The sequence below is a fragment of the Vombatus ursinus genome, unplaced genomic scaffold, assembly GCF_900497805.2.
Source record: "Vombatus ursinus unplaced genomic scaffold, bare-nosed wombat genome assembly UNPS02007284.1, whole genome shotgun sequence".
NCBI classification, from domain to species: domain Eukaryota; kingdom Metazoa; phylum Chordata; class Mammalia; order Diprotodontia; family Vombatidae; genus Vombatus; species Vombatus ursinus.
The window spans coordinates 18,574,366-18,597,231 of NW_020947062.1; the positions used below are offsets into that span (position 1 = coordinate 18,574,366).

At 35.4% G+C, this 22,866-nt stretch overlaps 1 protein-coding gene across 1 annotated transcript in view; it reads right to left on the reverse strand.

Annotated features, from left to right (window-relative positions):
- The window catches only part of FSTL4 (follistatin like 4), a 772,743-nt gene that overhangs the window by 275,842 nt on the left and 474,035 nt on the right, over positions 1-22,866 (reverse strand). The window contains exons 5-6 of the mRNA XM_027849341.1: positions 21,169-21,359; positions 14,783-14,903 (exon numbers count right to left, since the gene is read on the reverse strand). Coding sequence (XP_027705142.1) covers positions 14,783-14,903; positions 21,169-21,359 — 312 coding nt within the window. The remainder of the gene's footprint in view (positions 1-14,782; positions 14,904-21,168; positions 21,360-22,866) is intronic.

A 22,866-nucleotide genomic window follows, 5' to 3' on the forward strand; every position in this document is an offset into this window, starting at 1 on the left:
TAGATTGTAAATATGTCAGATGCTCTATAAATATGAATAGAAAAGTCAAACAATCCTTGATGTAAAGGACTTTACATTCTACTTGTGTGGCACCGGGAGATAAATAAAAACAGAAGGACATGTAGACATGTAGAATCCTGTAGACAGGATTCAGCTTACCCATACCTGCCATAAATAGAAATGTTTCCAAAAGTGAATGTGTTTGTTTCCCATCTCATGAAGAGAGGTGATGGGCTATACTTGCAAAAGGGGACATTCATTTTCTGAAGTGGCAAATGAATGAATTTGATTTGCTTAACTATACATATTTGTTGTAATGTAGGGTTTTTATTTATGGGATTGGGGTAGGAAGACACCTAACTAGAGTAAGTAGTGATATAATAAATAAAAAACATCAAAATAGCATGAATGAAATATTTTTAAAAATACAGGTTTAGAAGAGGATACATATATAAAAATAATTTCAATACTAATATATTTAAATTAATATATACTTAAAACAATACATAATCAAAATTTATATGTTCATATAAAATGTTTTTCTGCTCTCTTTGTATGTGTAAATGTTCATCTTTGTTTAGCTGAAAAAGATTCATTAGTAAAAAATATAAAAAGTGAATTGTGACATGTATGAAAAAGGAAGGAAAAATAGAAACAGGAAGAAGAGGAATTGAAATCATGCCTTATGAAATGGAAGAATGAGTTATAATAGAAAGACAGGGAGAAATAGGAAACAGAGAAAATAGAAATTAGCTACCAAGGAAGGATGAAGAGGGAGGAAATAGAAGGAAATGGGAGAGAAAGAAAGTTCATAAGGAAAAACTGGAGATATTTTGCTTGAGAAAGGCAGAAACTGACAGGTTAGATATAGAACTACCAACTTTCTCAGAATCCAGAGGAACTGACAGGGTTTAAATGAGACTTTGCAGGGATGAAGACAAAGCTTAAGGATCTACATAGAAAAAAATTAGAACTGAGCAGCATTAGAAGCTAAATGATATGCATTACATTAAATGGACAAGTCTCCACTGTGTGATGAATCTGTGTAGATATGTGATATGTGTGTGAGTGTATGTGTGTGTGCCACACATGAATGGGTACTCCAAGATGCTTCAAAGTTTAATAAGGAATTTGTTGTATAACATCATTATATGATCTACATTACATCTTATTCTTTTGTGCAAAGTCATACGCTATGAGTGAGGAAAGAAGGAAGTGGTGAAGAGGATACCATGCTGAAAGGAGGGCTTAGGCTTACATGAACTGATGCAAAGTTAAATGAGCAGAACCAGAAGAATATTGGATAGAGTAACAGCAACATTAAATGATGATCAACTGTTTTTAAAAAATTTTTTTATTATGGTAATTTTAATTTATTTTTTTTGTTTTCAACATTTACTTCCACAAGATTTTGAGTTCCAAGTTTTCATCCCATCTCGCCCCTCCTCCCACCCCAAGATGGCATGCATTCCGAATACCCCTTCCCCTAGTCTGCCTTCCCATCTATCTTTCACTCCTCTTCTCTTATCCTCTTCCCCTTCAATTTTCCTATAGGGCAGGATGGATTTCTGTACCCCATTTCCTATATTTCTTATTTCCCAGTTGCATGTGAAAACATTTTTTTTAAACATGCATTTTTAAAACTTTGGGGTCCTACTTTTCTCCCTTTCTCCCTTCCCACCCACCCTCATTGATAAGGCAAGCAACTAAATATAGGCTATGTACTTGCAGTTATGCAAAACACTTCCATAGTAGACATGTTGTGAAAAACAACTCTATTTCCTTTAATCCTATTTTGCCCCCCATTTATTCTATTCTTTCTTTTGACCCTGACCCTGAAGTACTTGCTTCTGATTACCCCCTTTCCCAATCAGCCCTCCTCTCTATCATTCCCCTACTCCCTTGTCCCCTTCCCTCCCCCCCCCCGTTTTCCTGTAGGGTAAGACAGATTTCCATACTCAATTGAGTGTGTATGTTTTTCCCTCTTTAAGTCAAATTCTATGAGAATAATATTCACTCATTCCCTCTTACCTTCCCCTGTTTCCCCTCCATTGTAAGAGCCTTTTCTTTTCTGTTTTTTTTTTGTGAGATAATTTACCCCATTCTACCTCTCCTTTTATCCTTCTCCTAGTATAATCCTCTCTCACCCCTTAATTTTATTCTCCAGATATGACCCCTTCATTTTCAACTCACCCTGTGCCCTCTATCTATATCTATATATACATACATATAACTTTTTCCCCTCCAACTACCCTAATACTGACAAAGGTCTCATGAGTTACAAATATCATCTTTCCCTGCAGGAATGTAAACAGTTCAACCATAGTAAGTCTCTTATGATTTTCTCTTTCCTGTTTACCTCTTCATGTTCCACTTGAGTCTTGTATTTGAAAATCAAATTTTCTATTCAGTTCTGGTCTTTTCATCATCAAGAATGCTTGAAAGTCCTCTATTTCACTGAATGGCCATTTTTTCCCCCTGAAAGATTATACTCAGTTTTGCTGGGTAGGTGATTCTTGGTTGTAATCCTATCTCCTTTGCCCTCCAGAATATTATATTCCATGTCCCGTGGTCCCTTAATGTAGAAGCAGCTAAATCTTGTGTTATCCTGATTATGTTTCCACAATACTTGAATTGTTTCTTTCTGGCTGGTTGTAATATTTTCTCCTTGACCTGGGAACCCTGGAATTTGGCTACAATATTCCTAGGAGTTTTCCTTTGGGGATCTCTTTCAGGCAGTGATCAGTGGATTCTTTCAATTTCTATTTTGTCCTCTGGTTCTAAAATATCAGGGCAGTTTTCCTGGATAATTTCTTGAAAGATGATGTCTACGCTCTTTTTTTGATCATGGCTTTCAGATAGTCCAATGATTTTTAAATTCTCTCTCCTGGATATATTTTCCAGGTCAGTTGTTTTTCCAATGAGATATTTCACATTGTTTTCTAATTTTTCATTCTTCTGGATTTGTTTTACAGTGTCTTGATTTCTCATAAAGTCACTAGCTTCCAATTGTTCTATTCCAATTTTTAAGAAAGTATTTTCTTCAGTAAGCTTTTGGACTTCCTTTTCCATTGGGCCAATTTTGCTTTTTAGGGCATTCTTCTCCTCATTGGCTTTTTGGACCTCTTTTGCCATTTGGGTTAGGTTATTTTTTAAGATGTTATTTTCTTCAGTATTTTTGGGGTCTCCTTTAGCAAGCTGTTGACTTGTTTTTCATGATTTTCTTGCAAAACTCTCAGTTTTTCCTCTACTTCTCTTACTTGCTTTTCAAAATCCCTTTTGAGCTCTTCCAAGGCCTGGGACTGATTCATATTCTTCTTGGAGGCTTCGGATGTAGGAGCTTTGACTTTGTTTTCTTCTTCTGGTTGTATGTTTTGAGCTTCTTTATCACCAAAGTAAGATAATAGAGTCTGATTCTTTTTGCACTGCTTACTCATGATCCTGGTCAATTACTTGAGTTTTAAACTCTTTGTTAAGGTAAATGTCTGTTTCCAATATGAGAAGTGTACTGTCCCAAGCTTCAGGGGTTTGTACAGTTGTTTTCAGAGATACTTCTAGGAACCTGAAAATTTTCAGTTCTTCCAAGGCGCTATAATAAGGGGTGAGGTGTTTCTTCTCTACCTCCACAACAAGCTTCACCACATCAGCATTCCTCCTTGCTCCAGGACTGCCCCTCAAAACTGTGACCCAGATCCAAGCACAGGTAAAGCAAGAGATTCCTGCCTCAGCACTGGCAAAGAGATCCCTGCAGTCCCCCTCTGATCAGCCACTTGATTCTCCCTCAGTCTGTGGGCAGGAAGCTTAGGAAACAGCTGCGGCCCTGGGGGCGGCTGAGAGCTAGCTCCTTTTCTCACCGCAGTCACAGACTTTTCCCACTGACCTTCTAAGTTGTCTTTGGCATTCCTGGGTTGAGAAGTCTGGAAACCGTCATAGCTGCCCGCGATTCAGTCCTCTGAGGCCTGCTCCAGGTTCACTGCGGCCTGCGCGCCAACGCCGAACTGCGCTCCTCTCCCTGCCCGGCACGATATACCTTTCCAATCAACCATCCAGGCTGTCTTGGGCTGGAAATTTGTTTCACTCTGTCTTTTTGTGGGTTCTGCTGCTTTAGAATTTGTTTAGAGCCATTTTTTATAGGTATTTGGAGTGGTTTGGGGAGAGAGCTCAAGCAAGTCACTGCTTTCCCTTTGCTATCTTGGCTCCGCCCCCGATGATCAACTGTTGATGACCATTTAACTTTGCAGATACTCTTATTATTGCCATCTGACAAATAAGTATAAATAACATCATCAATAAGCAGATATATGTTACAATGCGTGTAGGAAAAATGCTACTTAATGAATATGAAGAAGAAGTGTAGAACACACAATTTCTTTTACATCTGATACATGTCACTAAAGAAATATTGAAAAAATGGCCATTCCCAAGCACAATCCAGTAGCTTTGCTGAGGACTACCTGTATTAAAACTTAAGGGAAAGTGAAAAGATGGAGTCAACAGGACCCTGACTGATCTAGTGACTTAACAAGGTATAATCACTTTTCTTTCTTCTTTTTTTTCTTCTTCTTCTTAAATCAAACATTCAGAACTAAGGTTGAGCAGAACTTATATACATCCTGGAGTCAATCAAATCTATTGAGCAAGAATAGTAGACAAATTCAAAATGCTTATTATAAAAGGGAGAAACTATGCCAGAATAAGGGAGGAAGAAATTCTGTCTAGATTTGAAACTCTGAATTTAACTATGGCAGAGAAAGGAGTTATCAAGGAAAGTCCTTGGCACTTTTGGCATCATAAAAAAGAGGTAATATACTAAGATTAATCCACAGTGGATAGAGTACTGAGCTTGGAGTCAGGAAGACTCATCTTTCTGAGTTCGAATCTGGCCTCAGATACTTACTAGCAGTGTGACCCTGGGAAGATACTTAATCCTATTTTTGCCTCAGTTTCTTCATCTGTATAATGAGCTAGAGAAGAAAACGGCAAACCTCTTCCATATCTTTGCCAAGAAAACCCCAAATGGAGTCACAGAGAGTCAGACACGACTGAAGTGACTCAACAACAACAATTCTGAGAAAAGATTGAATCTTTCCATAGTTTCCATTCTGAATGTCTATTTATAGACACTATAAAATAATCTTCTGATTTTAGTAAATCAAATTTTGACTTAACTGCAAAGAGGATAGTAGTAAAGAAGATTATATATATATTTATACACCTACTATACACACATACACACCCCCACACACACACCTTATATATAGTGTAGAGACATACAGACAAACACATGTTCAAGGTTAGGCAGAGGAACTAAACTCTGCTCTGATGTTAGGAATTTCCCCTAACCTGGAGCAAAAAGAGACTGTAATTGAGCATAAAACTTTTAATCTTAAAAAAACTCACTAACATCTAATAGAAGGAAACCAGTGGTCACCAGAGGACATTGTCTTGCCACCTAAATTTAAAATATGAAAATTATCAAAACAGAAAGGTATAAATCTTTAATGACAAATCACAATGGTTTATAGTAAACACAATGAACAAAAGCATGCCACTAATCTACTAGAAAAGGAAAGGAAAGCAAAGCCTTAAGTTCATTGACTTACTTCCTCATCTAGTTACACTTATTTCCCTGGGTACAAAAGATCTGGAAATAATCAAAATTAAAACTATGTTTCATTATCATGTTCCCTTGAATTTGAAAGTCTAATAAGGTTAATGAATCACAGTCTAGAGACATCCACAATCAGCTTTCTTTAAGGACTACATAGAAAATATTAATTCACCTTGACATGCTATTTATTTGTGATCAGAAAGCATTAGAATATTAAGCCCTTTTTCTTAAGCTAATCATCACTTAGAGGGTTTCCCAAGTGTACAAATTCACTCACTGGGTTTGCACTCAGAGGATTAAAGGACAAATTATCTTTTATAAAAAAAATCAGAGGAAATTCATAATGAATGCAGAAAGGAAGAAAGAATGCTTTCCTCAAGAGCCTATCTTTCTAGTTCATTGTAGGATGAAACATTATCTAAAAACCTCTTAAATGATGAACTTTTAGATAAGTGGATGCCAATGAAGAAAACTGAAACTGGACTGGGAGTGGAGACTTGGTGGAAAGCATAAGTTCCCAAGATAATCAAGTTACAATATTTGCAAAGATTGAAAACTGAATTGTTGCTCTGATATCTCAAGGAGACATGATGGGAGGCTTAAAAGATGATTGATGTACTTTGAATACCTTAATGCCCTATATAAATGCCAGTTATATTATATATTATGCATTCACAAAGCATTGAGTCTTCTGATGATTTCATTCTCTGAGCCTTCTACTACACTCCTGATAAACTTAAGTAATGTTTATATAGAGATTCCAGATTGTTAGGGTAAATAAATGTTTACCAGTCAGGCTAAGGGGTGTGGTGGGTAAGTAGGAATATATTCACAAAAACTATTGAGCTTAATCTACATTAGTAACAATTTCATAAGTGTAGACAATGAACAAAACAAGAAATAAAGCCTTGACTTGTAAGAATTGATTTCTGAAGTGTAAAGGGTTGCACTGAAAAGTTAACAATTGACTCTAGTTAGTAGGACTATGCACTGAGCAGATCTTGAGTTCTTCAAGGGCATTTGAGTTGAGCATAAAATTTGACAATCCAAGAAATCCAGGAAAGCTGTACATAAAAGCTAAAGACAGGCTATGTATTTGAGGAACAACATAGCGAAGTACAGAATTGATCTTAGATTTAGAGTTAGAAAAAATTCATAATCTACCTTAACAGAAGAGAATATAGGCTCTGAGACATTAAGTGACTTCCTCAATGCGACAAACATAGAAAGAAGCAGAGCAAAGGAATTGAACGAAGGTCCTCTGATGCCAAACACAGCAAGGTATGTCATCATCAGAGTAATGTATTTTTTGGACAGAAGTGAATAAAGACTATTCCTACTAATAAAGTTCGGAGAGGTTTTGATCTTCATTGGTTGAAAGAGGGTCCAACCAAAGCTGAAAAGTTCTTAACATTCTAAAAAGCTCTAAAAGTAATATCTGATTATCTAAGTCTAATGAAAATATATAATTGCAAACTCAAACTGGCAATGTTGGGAAAACTAATACTCAGGAGCTTTCCAGGACAGATAGTATAATGGAGGCAGTGTGGTATTATAGGGAGACATTAGCTTGAGTAGATACTAATGAAGTAATGAAAATGTATTACTAGGCCTAAACCTTAACCAGAAGAGATCATGGAGAGGAACAAGTGCTACAATTACTAATAACCAACTGGAAAGTAAGAGAGGGTCTATCAAATGGGGATTATGGCATATGAATAATATGGAATAAAATTATACTTTAATAAATTAATAAAAATGATGTTATAGAGATGAGTTATCACCAACAGATGTGGACTGAAATTAGTAGAATGAGTAAAACCATTTATAACATTATCATTTTAAAAATAAACATTATTTATAGATTTAAAAACTCTAATAAAAGCAATGATCACTGATGAATATAGAGGATCAATGATAAATGCAACAGAGGAGTAATCAACTAATGTGTATAATAGGACACACATTTTTAGACAAGACTAATATGGGAAATTCCTTTTTTTTCCAGTGAGGACAGAAAATAGGAGCATAAAAAGTTAACACAATATGTAAAATAAGTAAAATTTAATTTTAAAAAAGCCAATGCCTTTGGAGTCAGGTCACCATGTTTCAAATTCTATTCTTTCATCTATACTCCCCATGTTTCCTTATGAAAATTAATCTTCACCAACCTCAGTTATCTAATGTATAAAATGAGGGATTTGAATTAGATGGACTCTGTGGTCCTTTATAGATTTATGAAATGACTAATCTAAAATATTCAAACACTTGAGAAAAAGTCTTTCTTTCACAAATACAAAAAAAGAGAATTATTATGTAGCTATGAAAATCTCAAGAAATAGAAAAGATCTAAAAGATCCTCCAACTGAGAATAATCCTTATTATATCATACTCAAGAAGTACTCATTAAAATTTTGCTTAAAGCCCTCTTGTCAAGGCAAGGAAAAAGATGCTCCTCTCAGGGCAAGCTCATCTCTTCTAATCCCATCACCATGCTGCTAATTCAAGCCGTGATTTACACCTCCATCAGCTTCCTTTGCCCATTGAATGGCAGATGGTAGGGTGGTGTACCAAATTCCTCCCAATGTCTTCCTTTATAAGGGCCAGAAATTGGACTTTTGAGGATTAATTCACCTATGCTTTACCTGCTCTGGCTACTTTCAAATCCATAGGACAAGATGCCCCTAGGCTAGGTACTTCTTTTCTCTGAAGTCACTTTCCTAACTCTTTTTGTGTGTTATATCCCCCAATTAAATTACAAGTTCCTTGAGTGTAGGGAATATCTTTCTTTTCATTAATTATATCCCTAGCTCTAAGGACAGTACCTGGCATAGAGTAGATACTTAATAAATGTTTACTGGATTGAATTATACTTTAAAGTTCTGTTCCATATTAAAATTCACCTTCAATTACCTGGCATTGTGACTTAAGAGTATTGACTGCCAGCCCTCCCACTGGCTCAGGGGCAAAGGCTATACCTCATACTTTGCGAAGGTTGGTTTTAGGACCAGGAAAGCATGCTGTCCTTTACCACGATTGCTGGACTCCTGGCAAATGACAACAAAATAATGCCACTAAGTAATAGAGAATTCAGAACCAATTGAAGACTATGAAGAAGACAGCTCTGCTATATCCCACACATAATACAATCATTTCAAGAGAGGTTTTTTGAAAAATCATGTAAGAAAGATGTGGATAACATCAGTTTCTAAGGGTAGGAAGAGGATTATAACTAAGATTTTAATAAAGAGTTCTCCATTTTAAGAACCTACCAAGTTGCTAAGCTACAGAGTATACTATATTATGCTTTAGGAGTAAGATACCAGCAAAATGGATATTAGAAAACATAATTATGAAGTATTTCCCATTTACAGACAGATGGCTGGTTCCTTTTTTGGAAGTAGAATTCTAAAGGTTGCCTCTGAAATTTTTTAAACATGACCATCTGAGTAATAATAAGATTTTGAAAATGCACGTTGATTGCTGGGTAATAGTTTATATCTATATATCTCACTTCAATCACCTACTTAAAATGTATAGCAACATAAACCTATTCAAATAGCTCTAAGAATGGAGTTTAGGATTCCTATGACTTTGAAATTCATTGATCCATGTCCTTGAATGAACTGCACATCAGACCTTTACCACTCAGTTAATTCATTTTACAGTTTTCATAATGTAGATGATTTCCAAAGGTATTGCATGTCTATTATTGGGGTCAGGACATGATAAATGACATGGCTTCTCAGTGCAAAACAAGTTCAAGGAAATATCTAACATAGTATGTTTTAAAAGTCATCTTATTCTAAAGCTTTTCAAATTATTACTGAGACTTCCACATACTACTACTTTTAGAAGGTGTTATATTGGAGAGAACACTCAGGACAACCTCAGTTCTAATATGGCCTCAGGCATTTATTAGCAGTATGACTGGGGCAAGCCAATTAAACAACATCTGCCTCATTTTCCTCAACATAGAAAGCAGATGATAATTAGCACCTTTCTCAAAGGGATGATATGAGTAACAAATCAGATAATTTTTCTAAAGTTCTTTGAAGATAATAGACATTTAACCTACCCATTCATCCTTCCTTTGTTTTGTCCTGCCTCCCCTTATCCCATGCTTATTTCCTTCTCTTATTTCTCTATTTTTTTTGAAAAAGTGATTAAATCTTTGAAAACAAGCATGGTTTAATAATTGCCTTTTTATTCAGAGAAGTGAGAATTATGTCTGACATTCATTAGAAACTTAATAAAATTTTGTTTTTCAAAGAATATTTGATTTTCAATTTTATATCTAGCCAACTGTGACTGCTGCCCAGGAAGGGATACAGTCCCTTTATAAAATTTATTTTTAATTTATGAAATAACACAAGAATTTCCATGACATAGTAGAATAAAAAAAGATGCAAATCTACTATGTATAACTTGCTATTCCTTTTAAATATATAATAAAGTTATCATGTAACTTTCTTTTTTCCCTCTTGTCCCTCCCCCCCTACACTAAAGATACAGAAAGTTGTGGAAATTTTTTAAAGTTTATTCCTTTTTACTTTTTTTAGTTGTTTTGTCCATTAATTTATTTATTCTTAGTTTTCAACATTAACTTCTACAAGATTTTGAGTTCCAAATTTTCTCTCCACCATGTCCTTCCCCCAATCCCAAGACAGCATGCATTCTGAATACCCTTTCCCCTAATCTGCCCTCCCTTCTATCTCCACCCCTTGGAAAATTTTTTTTATAGAAAGTTTCTCAGATGGGGGTCTCATATCTCAAATACATCGAAAATTTTGTCAAATGTATGGGAATGTGAGTCATTCTCCAATTGATGAATGGCCAAAGGATATAAACAGGCAGTTTTCCAATGAAGAAATCAAAACAATTTATAGTCATATGAAAAATGCTCCAAATTATTATTGATTAGAGAAATTCAAATTGAAACAACCTTGAGATACCATTTTATAACTATCAGATTGGCTGCAATAATACATTCTCTTCTTGACCTTTTTTTTTGTGATATTGTATTTTATGGTAGGGAAGTCTTATTGGTTCTCCAGAAATGCTCTATGAGTTAAAATGTTAATTTGAAAATCAGAAGTCTTCCCTGGCAGAGATATTGTGATTTAGTCAGTCCTAAGTAATGTGCTCTCCAGAGGCCACCATTATGGGAACATTTAAGATAGAATCTTGGTACATTACCTGTAAGTACAGGCAATGAAGACATTCTGAATCCCTTCTTCATTACTTTTTATTTGAATAGTGACCCTAATTTATACCTCTTTACCCAGAAATCACATTATTAGGCAAAAGCCCTGAGAAGGTGAAAGACAGAAAGACCCAATTAATGAAAAGCATGACAATACATTGTATTTATTGAAAAACCTAGATGCAATGTAACTACATGTTATTTAGGGAATGGCTAAAAGAATTGTAGTATATAAAATTATTATGATGTTATCATGCAATAAGAATTGATGACTAAAGAAATGAGAGCAATTCCTATGAATTCCAAATAAGACCTATATATGAACTGATGAAGCCTGAACTAAGCAGACTCAGGAGAATAGCACACAATAAGTCCAAAAATGTGAATGACAACAATAAATGGTAGGTCAAATCTGACTTCCTATAATAGCCAATATCAGTCTTGGAAAACAGATGATGAAATACATCTCCTCAGTACTCTTAAGAGAAGTTATTGGGAGAAAAGATATAGAATTCAGTATTTATGTTCTTTTTTAAAATTTTCTCATCCTTTTCAGCTCCAAATTTTCTCACTCTCTTGCCACCATGCCCTACCCAGTAAATACTATACTTATTAGAAATATTAAAACATGCAAAACATATTTCTGCATTACATACGTGAAGATAAAAAAAAGAACACAAGAAAAATTAGAAAGGAAAAAGTGATCCTTCATTCTGTATTCTGAGTATATCAATACACTTTTTGAAGATGGATATCAATTTTCATCACGAGTCCTTTGATATCGCAGTAGATCACTGTATTGATAAATTACTCTTTCACAGTTGAAAAATTTACAATATTGCTGTTACTGCGTATATAATTCTCCTGGTTCTCCTCACTTCACTTTGTATCACTTAACATGTCCTCCCAGGTTTTTCTGGAAAAATATTGCCTTTGTACTTTCAAACATCCCAACAGTTGTTCAGTTGTTACAGTCATGCCTGACTCTTTGTGACCTCCTTTGGAGCTTTTTTGGAAAAGATACTGGAGTGGTTTGCCATTTCTTCTCCGGTTCATTTTACACATGAGGATACTGAGTTAAACAGGGTTAAGTGACCTGCCCAGGGCTACAATTTGAGGCAAGATTTGAACTCAGGAAGATATTCTTCCTAATGCCAGGCCTGGTGCTCTATCTACTGAGCAACCTATCTGCCTCCTACTATCATAAAAGTACTCCATCACAATCATATACCACAACTTGTTCAGTCATTCTCCAACTGATGGACAGCTTTACAATTTCCCATTCTTTGACACCACAAAAAGAGGTGTTCTTAATACATTGGTACATGTAGGTCCCTTTTCTTCTTTAAGAAGTTTGGCCATATACTTGCAGTATAGACTCAATAATGGTATTACTGGGAGTAAGAGTGTTTCCACAGTTTTATGGCCATTTGACTATAGTTCCAAATTGTTCTTCAGAATGGTTGAACTAGTTCGCAGCTCCATAAACAGTGAACAGGTGAACTGAATTTCACACAGTCATTCAACCTTCTATTATTTTCCATTTCTGTCATCTTAGTCAATTTGATGTGAATGAAGTGGCACCAGAGATGTGTTTGAATTTGCCTTTCTCTATTTATTAACATAATATAAAGCATATTTTCATATGATTATTGATAGCTTTGATTTCTTCCTTTGTAAACTACAAGTTCCTATGCCTTGACCAAATATCAATTGAGGAATATCTCTTAGAATATTTATTTTTTTAAAAAGTCATTATAGAGATCAGTTTTACTATGTAATTGTTCTTTGTTAAAAGAATGGGTTCATTAGGTTCAGATGTAAAAGGGGGATATAAAATTAAATTCATCAATAAAACTTAAAAAAAGTTCTCTGCAAGAACCTTGTTACATAATACCATTTCCATTTAAAACAGGGCTACTTCTTTAGAGATCTCTTCTAATGTAGACAGAATATATGGAGGAAAGGAAAGATTTCTCACCCTTGGTGAGTAGTCAAAGGTATCAGATAATGCAAACCATGGTCAAACATTAGTAATGATGGGAGAATGTGAGGGTGTGGCTAAGTGGTGAAGAGAACCTGAAGGAGCACAAGAATGTACATGGAAAGCTATTAAAGCTATGTGAAGATATAGTAACTGAAAAAATAAAGTCATAAATAAATAAACGTGTGTGTGTGTGTGTGTGTGTGTATACATATAAACATATATACACATACAGCTAGGTGGCACAGTGGATAGTGTACTGTAGCTGGGGTCAGGAAGATTGATTTTCCTGAGTTCAAATCTGGCCTCACACAGTAGTTGTGTGACCCTGGGCAAGTCTCTTAATCCTGTTTGGCTCAGTTTCCTCATTTGTACAATGAGCTGGAGAAAAAATAGCAAACCACTCAAGTGTCTTTGCCAAGAACACCCAAAATGGGTCATGAAGAATTGGACATGAGTGAAATGATAAAATAACAACAATCTATCTATGTAGTAATATATGTAGATGCACACACATATACCCACATATACATATATATATATATATCAATAAAGGATACCCTACATAAGATAGATTTATCCAGAAATGGTCAAACAAGGAGCAGATAAGCGCAATATAATGTGAACATTGGAAACTGAGGAATGAATATGTTATGTACTTGAAAAACATTATCTCCATATAAGCATTTGGATTTTTTTACTCCAGATTTGTGTTTCAAACACATGCAGAACAGAGAGTTTGGGGATTCCACCCACCACTGCAGATCAGAAATTCATTTGTAAATTATAAAGAATTGCCTAGGTGAGAAAGAGGTTAAGGAGCCTTGACCATGGTAACACAGTCAGTATATGTCAGTGGGAGGATTTATACCCAAATATTCCTTAATCAATCATGCCTGGCACTTTATTAACTATCCCAAGTTCTCTCTCAAGCATTTATACAATTCCCATATTCTCAAAGACTCATAAAACAAGACCACAAACTTATTCCAGTCTCACAAAAAGAATGATATTAGTTTCTGTTTTGCTTATTTTGGGTAATTACAATTTTTATTTTCTGCTGTAGTTTATTGTTAGCATTTCATTCTTTCTGAATTCTTACCAGTTTCATTATGAATGATCGGAATGATAATGGCTCAGAAAAAAAAAATCAACATTCTTCTGCAATAGAAGCTTTCAATATGTCAGGGTGGGTGTGTATAGGGATACACAAGGAAGAGGTAGGTAGAAGGGAAAGCTGAGAAAGGAAAGGGGTGACACTGTCTTACTCAGTTCAAGTAAATCAAAAATTGCTTTGTATTTTGCATCCAGGTCCCATATTTACTGGCGCTTATGGATGTAATAGGAATCACTGTGTAATTTACCCCTTGACTCCTTGTACAAGGCGTTAGCCACAATAGAAAATTCCTCAATATTTTAACAAATAGAAATATCTTTAAATCCAAAATAGATTAACTCATTTTGTTCAGGAATCTCCACTTTAGGTTTAGAACACATTCGAGTGCCTTTTCATGTGGCTCATTTTAAAGAACTAAATGGAAATAATGTTCTGCCTTCTGTGCTCCAGCACATTCCCCACTCACAGATGACTTCAGTTTTAATGTATGAAAAGACAGTGATAACCTTTTCAGGATGTCATAGTAAATTCCCACAGGGTGACACCTAAAGCCATTCTATAGGAAGCATTAAAAAAAATCACAAGTAAGAACTTCCAGGCAGCAACAAACCAGGGTATAACAACTCATAGTAGGCTATGCTTCTGTAATCTAGAGATATTTCTTGAAGATTTTCCTATGTGAAAGGTCAATTCAGCCACTTTAATGAGTACTAATAAAAAGAATAATCACCAGGTCACAAAGGAAGATATTAAGCACAGCTCATTGCACTTGGGAAAGATGTTGTTAGTGTCAGAATGAAGGGATGTTTTCATTTAAATTCACTGTTCACTCTGATCATACCCCCAGAGTAGAGTTCGACTTACGGAAGGTGGTATAAAATTCCTGCAAACTGAGGGAACCATCATTGTTGTAGTCATCAAATCGGAGTAGGTCTTCTAGTGAACAACCGAGAAAGTCATTTTCCGGGGGTCCCTCCTTCATAAGCTATTGAAAACAGAAAACAAAGGTACACAGATTTAGAGCATATCACAGAGAGAATAGGAACATCATGTAAAACATCAAGAACAGCGAAAGGGAATTAAATATCCAACAAACAATACACACACAAAGGGTCCACCCACAAAATGGCAAGCATGTCAAAGTCCTCTTCCTCATAAGCATTTCAAGGATCTCTCCAAAAGCCACTTATAAAGCCTTATGATGCTAATATGTCAGAATAGAAGTCAGCCCAGGGTCAGGTTATGTAGGAAGAAAAATTTTGGAGACAGAGATTTGTCCAAAGCTAGACATTTTGTTGGAGAAAGTGCAGAGCTTAAACCCTGATCTCCCAAATGCCAAGGACAGGTCTTTTTTCCACTACAACATGGTACCTAAGAAACAGAATTTGAGACACAAGAGATAAATTACAAATTGCCCTCTATTCTCAGAACACTTAGAGCAGGTTGTATAACTTCATATGTCAATAATAGGGTGAAGACCATCAGGTATGAACTTGATCAGCTCTTGTCCTGAAGGTGAAAAACATTCTCAGTATATATTTATATACCTTATATACATATATACCTTACCCATGTGACTGTCATTGAAGAAGAAATAGTCTTCTTCATCCATAACACTAACCCTATTTGTTGTTTACCACAATTCTACAATTCCATTATTCATATTATGAGTTATAACCACCTGGTTTTTGGTCATTTCCCCCAAATAGAATGTATTTCATTATAAAAGTTTTCTCCAAGTGGGCAGAATCAATAGCTTATCTAATTTTGTACTTTCCTCACACAAGCTTAGGGAGATACAAATCTGAAACACAGCTGGATGGGATGACAGTGGGGACTTAATGAATATTTATTGAAAGAATAACATATAAGAATATGAAGAATTCTTGTCAGAGCAAATCCCTTACTTTAATCCTTGATCCTTTAACATTTTTGAATTCATCATCATCTTACTGTACATATTATAACAATTTTCCTGGGGGGATATTTCACTGGAAATTTAAGTGCCTGCCCATTGAAGAGGACAAAAGATAAAGCAAAGTTCTTGTTTCATGCCAGAGAGGTGATGAACTTAAAATGAAGAATAAAATATACATTTGTAGGCATGGCCAATGTGGGGATATTATTTGATTGAATATGCATATTTTTATTAGGTTTTCATTTTCTTTACTTTTATTCAGTTAATAATGAGGAGGAAAAAGCAAAGTTAGAAAGAGAAAATAGATAGTTCTTAATGGAAAAATAATAATAATAAAAAAGAATACCACTGGGGTGGAAGTAGGATGGGGATTTAGCTATTGCACAACAGAAACTTGCACACCGGTTTTTCTGGTAGATGAGATTTAGGATTCTGGCTCTGCCATCTGTTTGGCCTTAGGGGAGCCTTGGCAATGTTCTGGGGCTCATCTTCCAGGTTGATAAAACAAAAATGTTTTAATACAGTTTTTTTTTGGTCTTATTTTTAGCTATAAATCTTGAGACACAAAGACCTATTGTGGTCCAAAGATCACAGGGCTTAGGCTGTGCCTTCCCAAAATATGTATCACTTTTGGGGCTCGTTGAGCCCCTAGTTGTATTATCATTAAAAATTGAAGGATGTGAGACTGACCTAAAAAGTGAATTAATCCATACTTTGAGGATAGGTTAAAGCTCAGAAGTTGTAGGAATAGTAAAAGCTAAGAAATGGAAATGAGGTTGCTTGGCACCAGAATTTAGTAAGAGAATAAAAATTATTTCTTTTCTTGTAATGAGTTCTGTGTAATAGGAAATATTGAATTAGGTGCCAACACCAGTATATTTTCAGTCAGTCAAAAATTCATAATTAATTAGGAAGATACTCTCTCCTTTAATGCTCCATGTATTATACGTCATTCTTGTCAGTAGCATGATTATAAATGTTCCACAACAAGCTCTCCAGGTTAATATAAATATGTTCAACACATTTTAAAGTATAATTTAAATACTGAAAATTTTCTTCATGGTTTTCTTAAGTCTAGATTTCATGAAAACAATTAATCAAACATTGACTGAAATAATTTACTGATTTTAGAGTTATAAATGCTTATGTACTTGACAACTAGTTTAATCTGACTCTAGTATGCAACTGAATTTCTTGTTTGTGATTTTCCTTTAAAAAAAATTGGATGCAGTACACAGGAAGAAGATGGCATTTCCATTGACCAAATGGCTAACGGACAGAAGGTAGAACTGGAAAGGACATCAGAGATCACCTAATATTCCTCCATTCATTTTATAAGTGAAGAAACTGAAGACCCAAAATGAAAAGAGAGTTGTAAGAGGAGACATGTAATAAATAGCAGCATTAGAACTAAAAATTTAGTTCTTTATGTATCTAGGTACTTCATTATGATATTATAGACATAGTACAACTGTATTATAGTAAAATATTTTAAAATTATTTTAAGATAGCCTTGGAAGTAATATGGAGAGATAAAATAAAATATATAATATAATAGAGATAAATTATATAATAAAGAGCAATTATATCAGGAATTTAGGTTTTCAAAGTGTTTTATATGGCATTTCATTTGACCCTCACAATAAACCTATGAATGGGGTGCTGCTATTATTTTCATTTTGGAGATTAGGAAAAACAGAATTGCCAAGGCTCATATGGTTTATAAGTGCCTGAGGAAAGATCTGAATTCAAAATTTTCTGATTACTATACATTCCTATACATTTCTAGATGCACTAGACATAAGATAAATGATACGGGGGGGCAGCACTAGACATAAGATAAATGATATGGGGGGGCAGTATAGTAAGGATAGAAGAGTAAAAAATAAGGCATGAGGAATGAATGACTAAACTGTTATGACTCCTTATATTGTTGTGAGCTACCCATCACTGGACACTTACCAGGAACGGATAAATGACATCAGTCAGGTATACTGGACTATTGGGGAGAATTTAACTAGGTAAATTCAATGATTTGTTCTAGTTCTGAGAATCTGTCAGTGTCTGATGAGGTCCAAGCTGACCCCTCCCTTCAAAGGACCACATAAGAACTCTAAAATAGGTGACGATGAGCTAGGTAACCACATTTGTCAATGTATGTAACCTTAGACCTAAAGTACCCAGGGACTGGGGATTGAGATGAGCAAGGTGAATTAGAGTATTGCTCATGCTGTTCATGTTCCTTACTGGCAGGTCAACTAAAGAGCCTGTAACTTGATACCTATCTCTGTTCTGGATGTATTTATGTTGATTTTTAAAACTAAGGGACAGATGAACTTCAGGCTTATGCTTTGTTGCTCTCACTCTAAGAACATATAAATGGCTAAGAAGCATAATCACTCGTTGATGCATTCAGACTTTAATAAAATGAAAAAATAAGACTTAGGAAAAGGATTTTGGAAGAATTCCTAGAAAACTAGCCTACACTATGAACCATGAGCCCTGAGACTAGCTAGGAAACATAAGAAAAATGCTTATCAGGAAAAATTCTGAGAAGTAAAAACAACAATTATTAGGAATGGGGAAACTTTTTAAAAATTTAATTATCATTCTCATCTTGGCCATTTAAATTAAAGACTATTTAAAGTAATGAAACTAAATAAATAAACAAACAAACCTTTATGCAGCAAGTAAAAAGGTTTCTATGAAAGTGAAAGCAACCATATATTTCAAGATCAATCTTGGACAGAGGGAAATATACTTTTTATTGAGAATTGATTTACTATCCATAAGACTGACACATTTTTACTGGGTTGTTTGATTTATTATTAAGAAAAAGCCCAACTGATATTGGGCTGCATTATATTCTAGAGATTTATAAAAGTGGCTTTCAATATGTTAAATTTTAGAGAGGAAATAGCATTCCAATGGCCACACTAGTAGATGGAATCTTCTTTCCAAAAGGAGGAAATTTCTTTTGTTCCATAGGGTGAGCTGCTCAATGAAGGCATCTCTCTTGTTGGAAGTGAAATCTGACTTTCCCGGCTACTCATTCTTGGAGGGGTCATTTATTTTGAGCAAGAAACAACCTGTATCTCTTTATGAGATCAATAGGAACCCTTAACTCTGAATGAAAACATAGAAACTACAGGAACAATTCTTCTTTTAAGAAAATGATCTCAAATAATGAACAAATTGAGATTCAGCTTTTAGCTGAATTTTACTCATATTCCCTATAAAAATGAATATGCTTGATATTCAGTAAACTTTTAAGACCTCTGACAAGGGCAAACCACTTTTCATCTCTGGCTCTCTGGTGTTAGGATTCCTGATTTGTAAAATGCTACTCTGACTCATTCACTATCTCATTGTGAGTATCAAATGAGATAATGAATGTGACTCCATAGAAAATTGCCAAGTGGGAGATAATTATGAGCTACCATTTAAGGATTCTATCCTGTCCACTGCACACAGACTCAGAAATGTCAGTGAAGTTTCAAGGATACTCAAGGACAGTTTTCAAGACATAACTCTGTTCCATAATTGCCTAAATTGGCCAAAAGGATTTCCCCCCCCATATTACTACCCTTTGGTCAAAGAAAGTGTGGTATAGTGGCTAAGGCAATGAACGTGGGAGTCAAGATGAACTGATATCAGATCCTACCTTAGAAACATATTAGGTGTTGTGACTCGGGGCAGCAATGAGGTACAGTGGATAGACCACTTGGCTGGGAGGCAGAAAGACCTGAGTTCAAATATGGAATCAGATTTTTACTCACTGTGCTACTACGAGAAAATCATTTAATCATTGCTTGTCTCAGTTTTCTCAACTGTAAATTAGGGATAATAATCCCTATTATTGGAAGGAAAGTTATGGACAACTCTGAGCAGCATACTAAAAAGCCAACACATGACTTTGCAAACAAAAGTCTGTATAGCCAAAGCTCTGGTTTTTCCAGTAGTAATGTATGACTGTGAATGTTGGATTATAAAGAAAGTCAAGCACCTCAGAATCAATGCTTTTGAATTGTGGTACTGGAGAAGACTTTTCAGAGTTCCTTGGACAGCAAGGAGATCAAAGCAACCAAGTACTTCACAAAGAAATTAATTCAGACTATTCATTGGAAGATCAAATACTAAAGCTAAAGCTTAAATACTTTGGCCACCTAGTGAAAAGATAGGACTAATTGGAAAAGACCCTGATGTTGGGAAATATTTAAGTCAAAAAGGGGAGACAACAGAGGATGAGATGGATAGTGTCATGGGAACAACAAACATGAGCTTAGACAGACTTTAGGAGACAGTGGAGGATAGAAGGGCCTGGCATGCTACGGTCACAAGGGGTCACGAGGAGTTGGACATGACTGAATAACAACAATAACAAATAGCACCGACTCCCAGGTTTCAACTCAGGATCAAATAATATAATATTTATAAAAGACTTAGAATATCATCTGGAATATAATAAGCCCTATATGAATATTGATTTTTAGTACTACTATTTTAATTTCTCTGTGACTTAGTTTCCTCCTCTATAAAATGAAGGTTCTGGATTAATGACCTCTAAGTTCTGACCCACCTCTAGGTCTATGGTCCTGTGATCATCTTAAGAAGGAAATTAGAGTTTAAAGAGAGGATACCACATTAAAATTGTGACCGAGACAGAGCTCTGCAGTCTTTATGCAGTGTTATTTCCATTGTATTATACTACCAAAACAAATTCAGAAACAGCTTAATCTCTACATTAAGGAAGGTCATTCTACTGTTCTTTGCTGTGCTGTCTCTCGTACTACTACCACAATGAATTCAAAAGGTCAGGAATTGGTAATTAAAGGTAAGAGTCTGCAGTTTATCATATTTGACTTCTCTGACAAAGCACCTGTCAATAAGTACAAAGTGGAGGAGAAGAAACCAAGCTATTATTTATTCTAGCATTATTTCCTTAAGGAGGAAAGGAATTGAGAAAGAAAGGAGTTCCTTTCCTAATTAAAACTCTTGAGAACCACTCTGAAGTGTGTATTTTGCCAGCTAGCAGGGAAGGCTTTAGAGTATGTTTGCAAATAACAACTGTGGGTGGTTGGTAGAATTAAGCAATATACATAATTTTGTTTTCGATAATATTTTGAACTGATCTAAATGAAAGATTGCCAACATCTGGGAGCAAAATTAGAAGGAACACCATTTCCAAGATGGATTTCTATATCTGCTTAACACTAACGAGACAGATAGTCAATATTTAACTTTCACAGAAGAATTCAACTGTGTTATATGAGTAAAAAATGTTATTCCCTTTATAATTCAATTGCTTTCCTGAGCTAAATAACATACTGACCTGAGTCAGTTCGGAACTGCTGAGGTATCCATTGCCATTGTAATCTAAGTACTTAAACAGAGATTCCACAAGGAAATGCTTCTGGGATGATGAGTCTGGATCAGGGATGCTGCTCTGTGGATGACGTTGGACTTGTAGGTCTAGGAGGATGTGCTTTAGCCGGTTGTAGTCAGCCATGGTGCATGTGTCACCTGAAAGAGAATACTTAATTAGTGCACCTGCAGTGACTCGAAGCAACTCACAGCTTCAATTGCTGAAAGACTTTAGGAAACATTTCAATTATCTTTCGTAAAATCAGATCTCTTTACTTTCACCCAACAGTTTAGAAGCATGCATACACATTTCCAGAAAGATTAGCATTTTTTATTAATAATACTAAATTGGCCTTCTTTAAATAATTAGTTTGTGATGCAAGGTAACTTAAAAATACAAAAGGGTATACATAATTATAATTAGGATACAGACAGAAATCTCTGGGTAATCTCTTTGCTTTAGAAAAGTGAAAAATGACACCATGTATCAATCACTGACTCTTTCTATCAGTGACTTGCCCAGTGAATATTGCTAGAATCATGAGGCATTTTGGCAAATGGAGCATGAAACAGACAATGACACTCAGTGTTTTTTCTCATTGCTGATGCATTCCAGAGGGAACCCTGAATCAGGTACAGGAGGATAAATTATTCTCGGCACACTAATAGAGTGATGGAGCCACACTAAAAGAGAATGATGAGCCCAGGGCTGCCTCCTGTGTGGGTGGATTCTTTTCTTTTCTTTTTTTTAAACACGTGTTTTTAAAACTTTGGGTTACAAATTTTCTCCCTTCCTCCCTCCCCAGCCACCCGCATTGAAGAGGCAAGCAACTTGATACAGATTACAGATGTGTAGTCATGCAAAACACTTCCATAGTAGTCCTGTTGTGAAAAACTAAGTATATTTCCCTTCATCCTATCCTGCCCCCCATTAGCAGGTGGATTTCTGATACAGCCACAATGTCAGTGCCAAACTGGAGACTTAACTATTTTGTTCACTTTTTTTTCCTAATTATTAACTGTAGAGCCAAAGAATTTAATCTCAGAAGTATGAACTCTGGAATGATGGTTAGTAAGGTAAAGGCCTCTTGATTAGTGTATCAATCTACATGAGACTATTACTGCCTGTTTCAGAGGATCACATTTGATCTAGTGAGAATTTATACTGATTTTTTGAAAGGGAAAATATGGAGAAGTAGAAAATCTTTCTGTAAAAGCACCAATTATAAATTGTGGAAACTTTTTATAGCTTCCAAAAATTTACATCAGGTCATGCGACATCTTACTCTCAAATAAACTTTAAAAAGCAAATTGATTCATGAGTGTAAAGACACTGGGGAATCGGATTCCCGTGGATGAAAACCCTAGAACATTGTGAAGCTTCTATTGACAAGACTGTTAACAGGGGTGAGGGAGGGAAAATATGGTGGGACTGGACCATAGATGAGATCAACCAGAGGGCAACCCTTGGGATGTAGGGTGAAGTAAAGAAGGCTGACAAATGGTGCTATCTTCCTATTCTTTAGAAATAGGTGCTAAGGTCAGGTGTGTATAAGCTCCTGGAGGAGTTTACGGTTATCAAGGCCATCCAAACTTCAAGTGATTGGACACGTTACCACTTGCCTTATTATTGAGGTGCCACTGGGATTTTTGTGTAAGTCTTCAC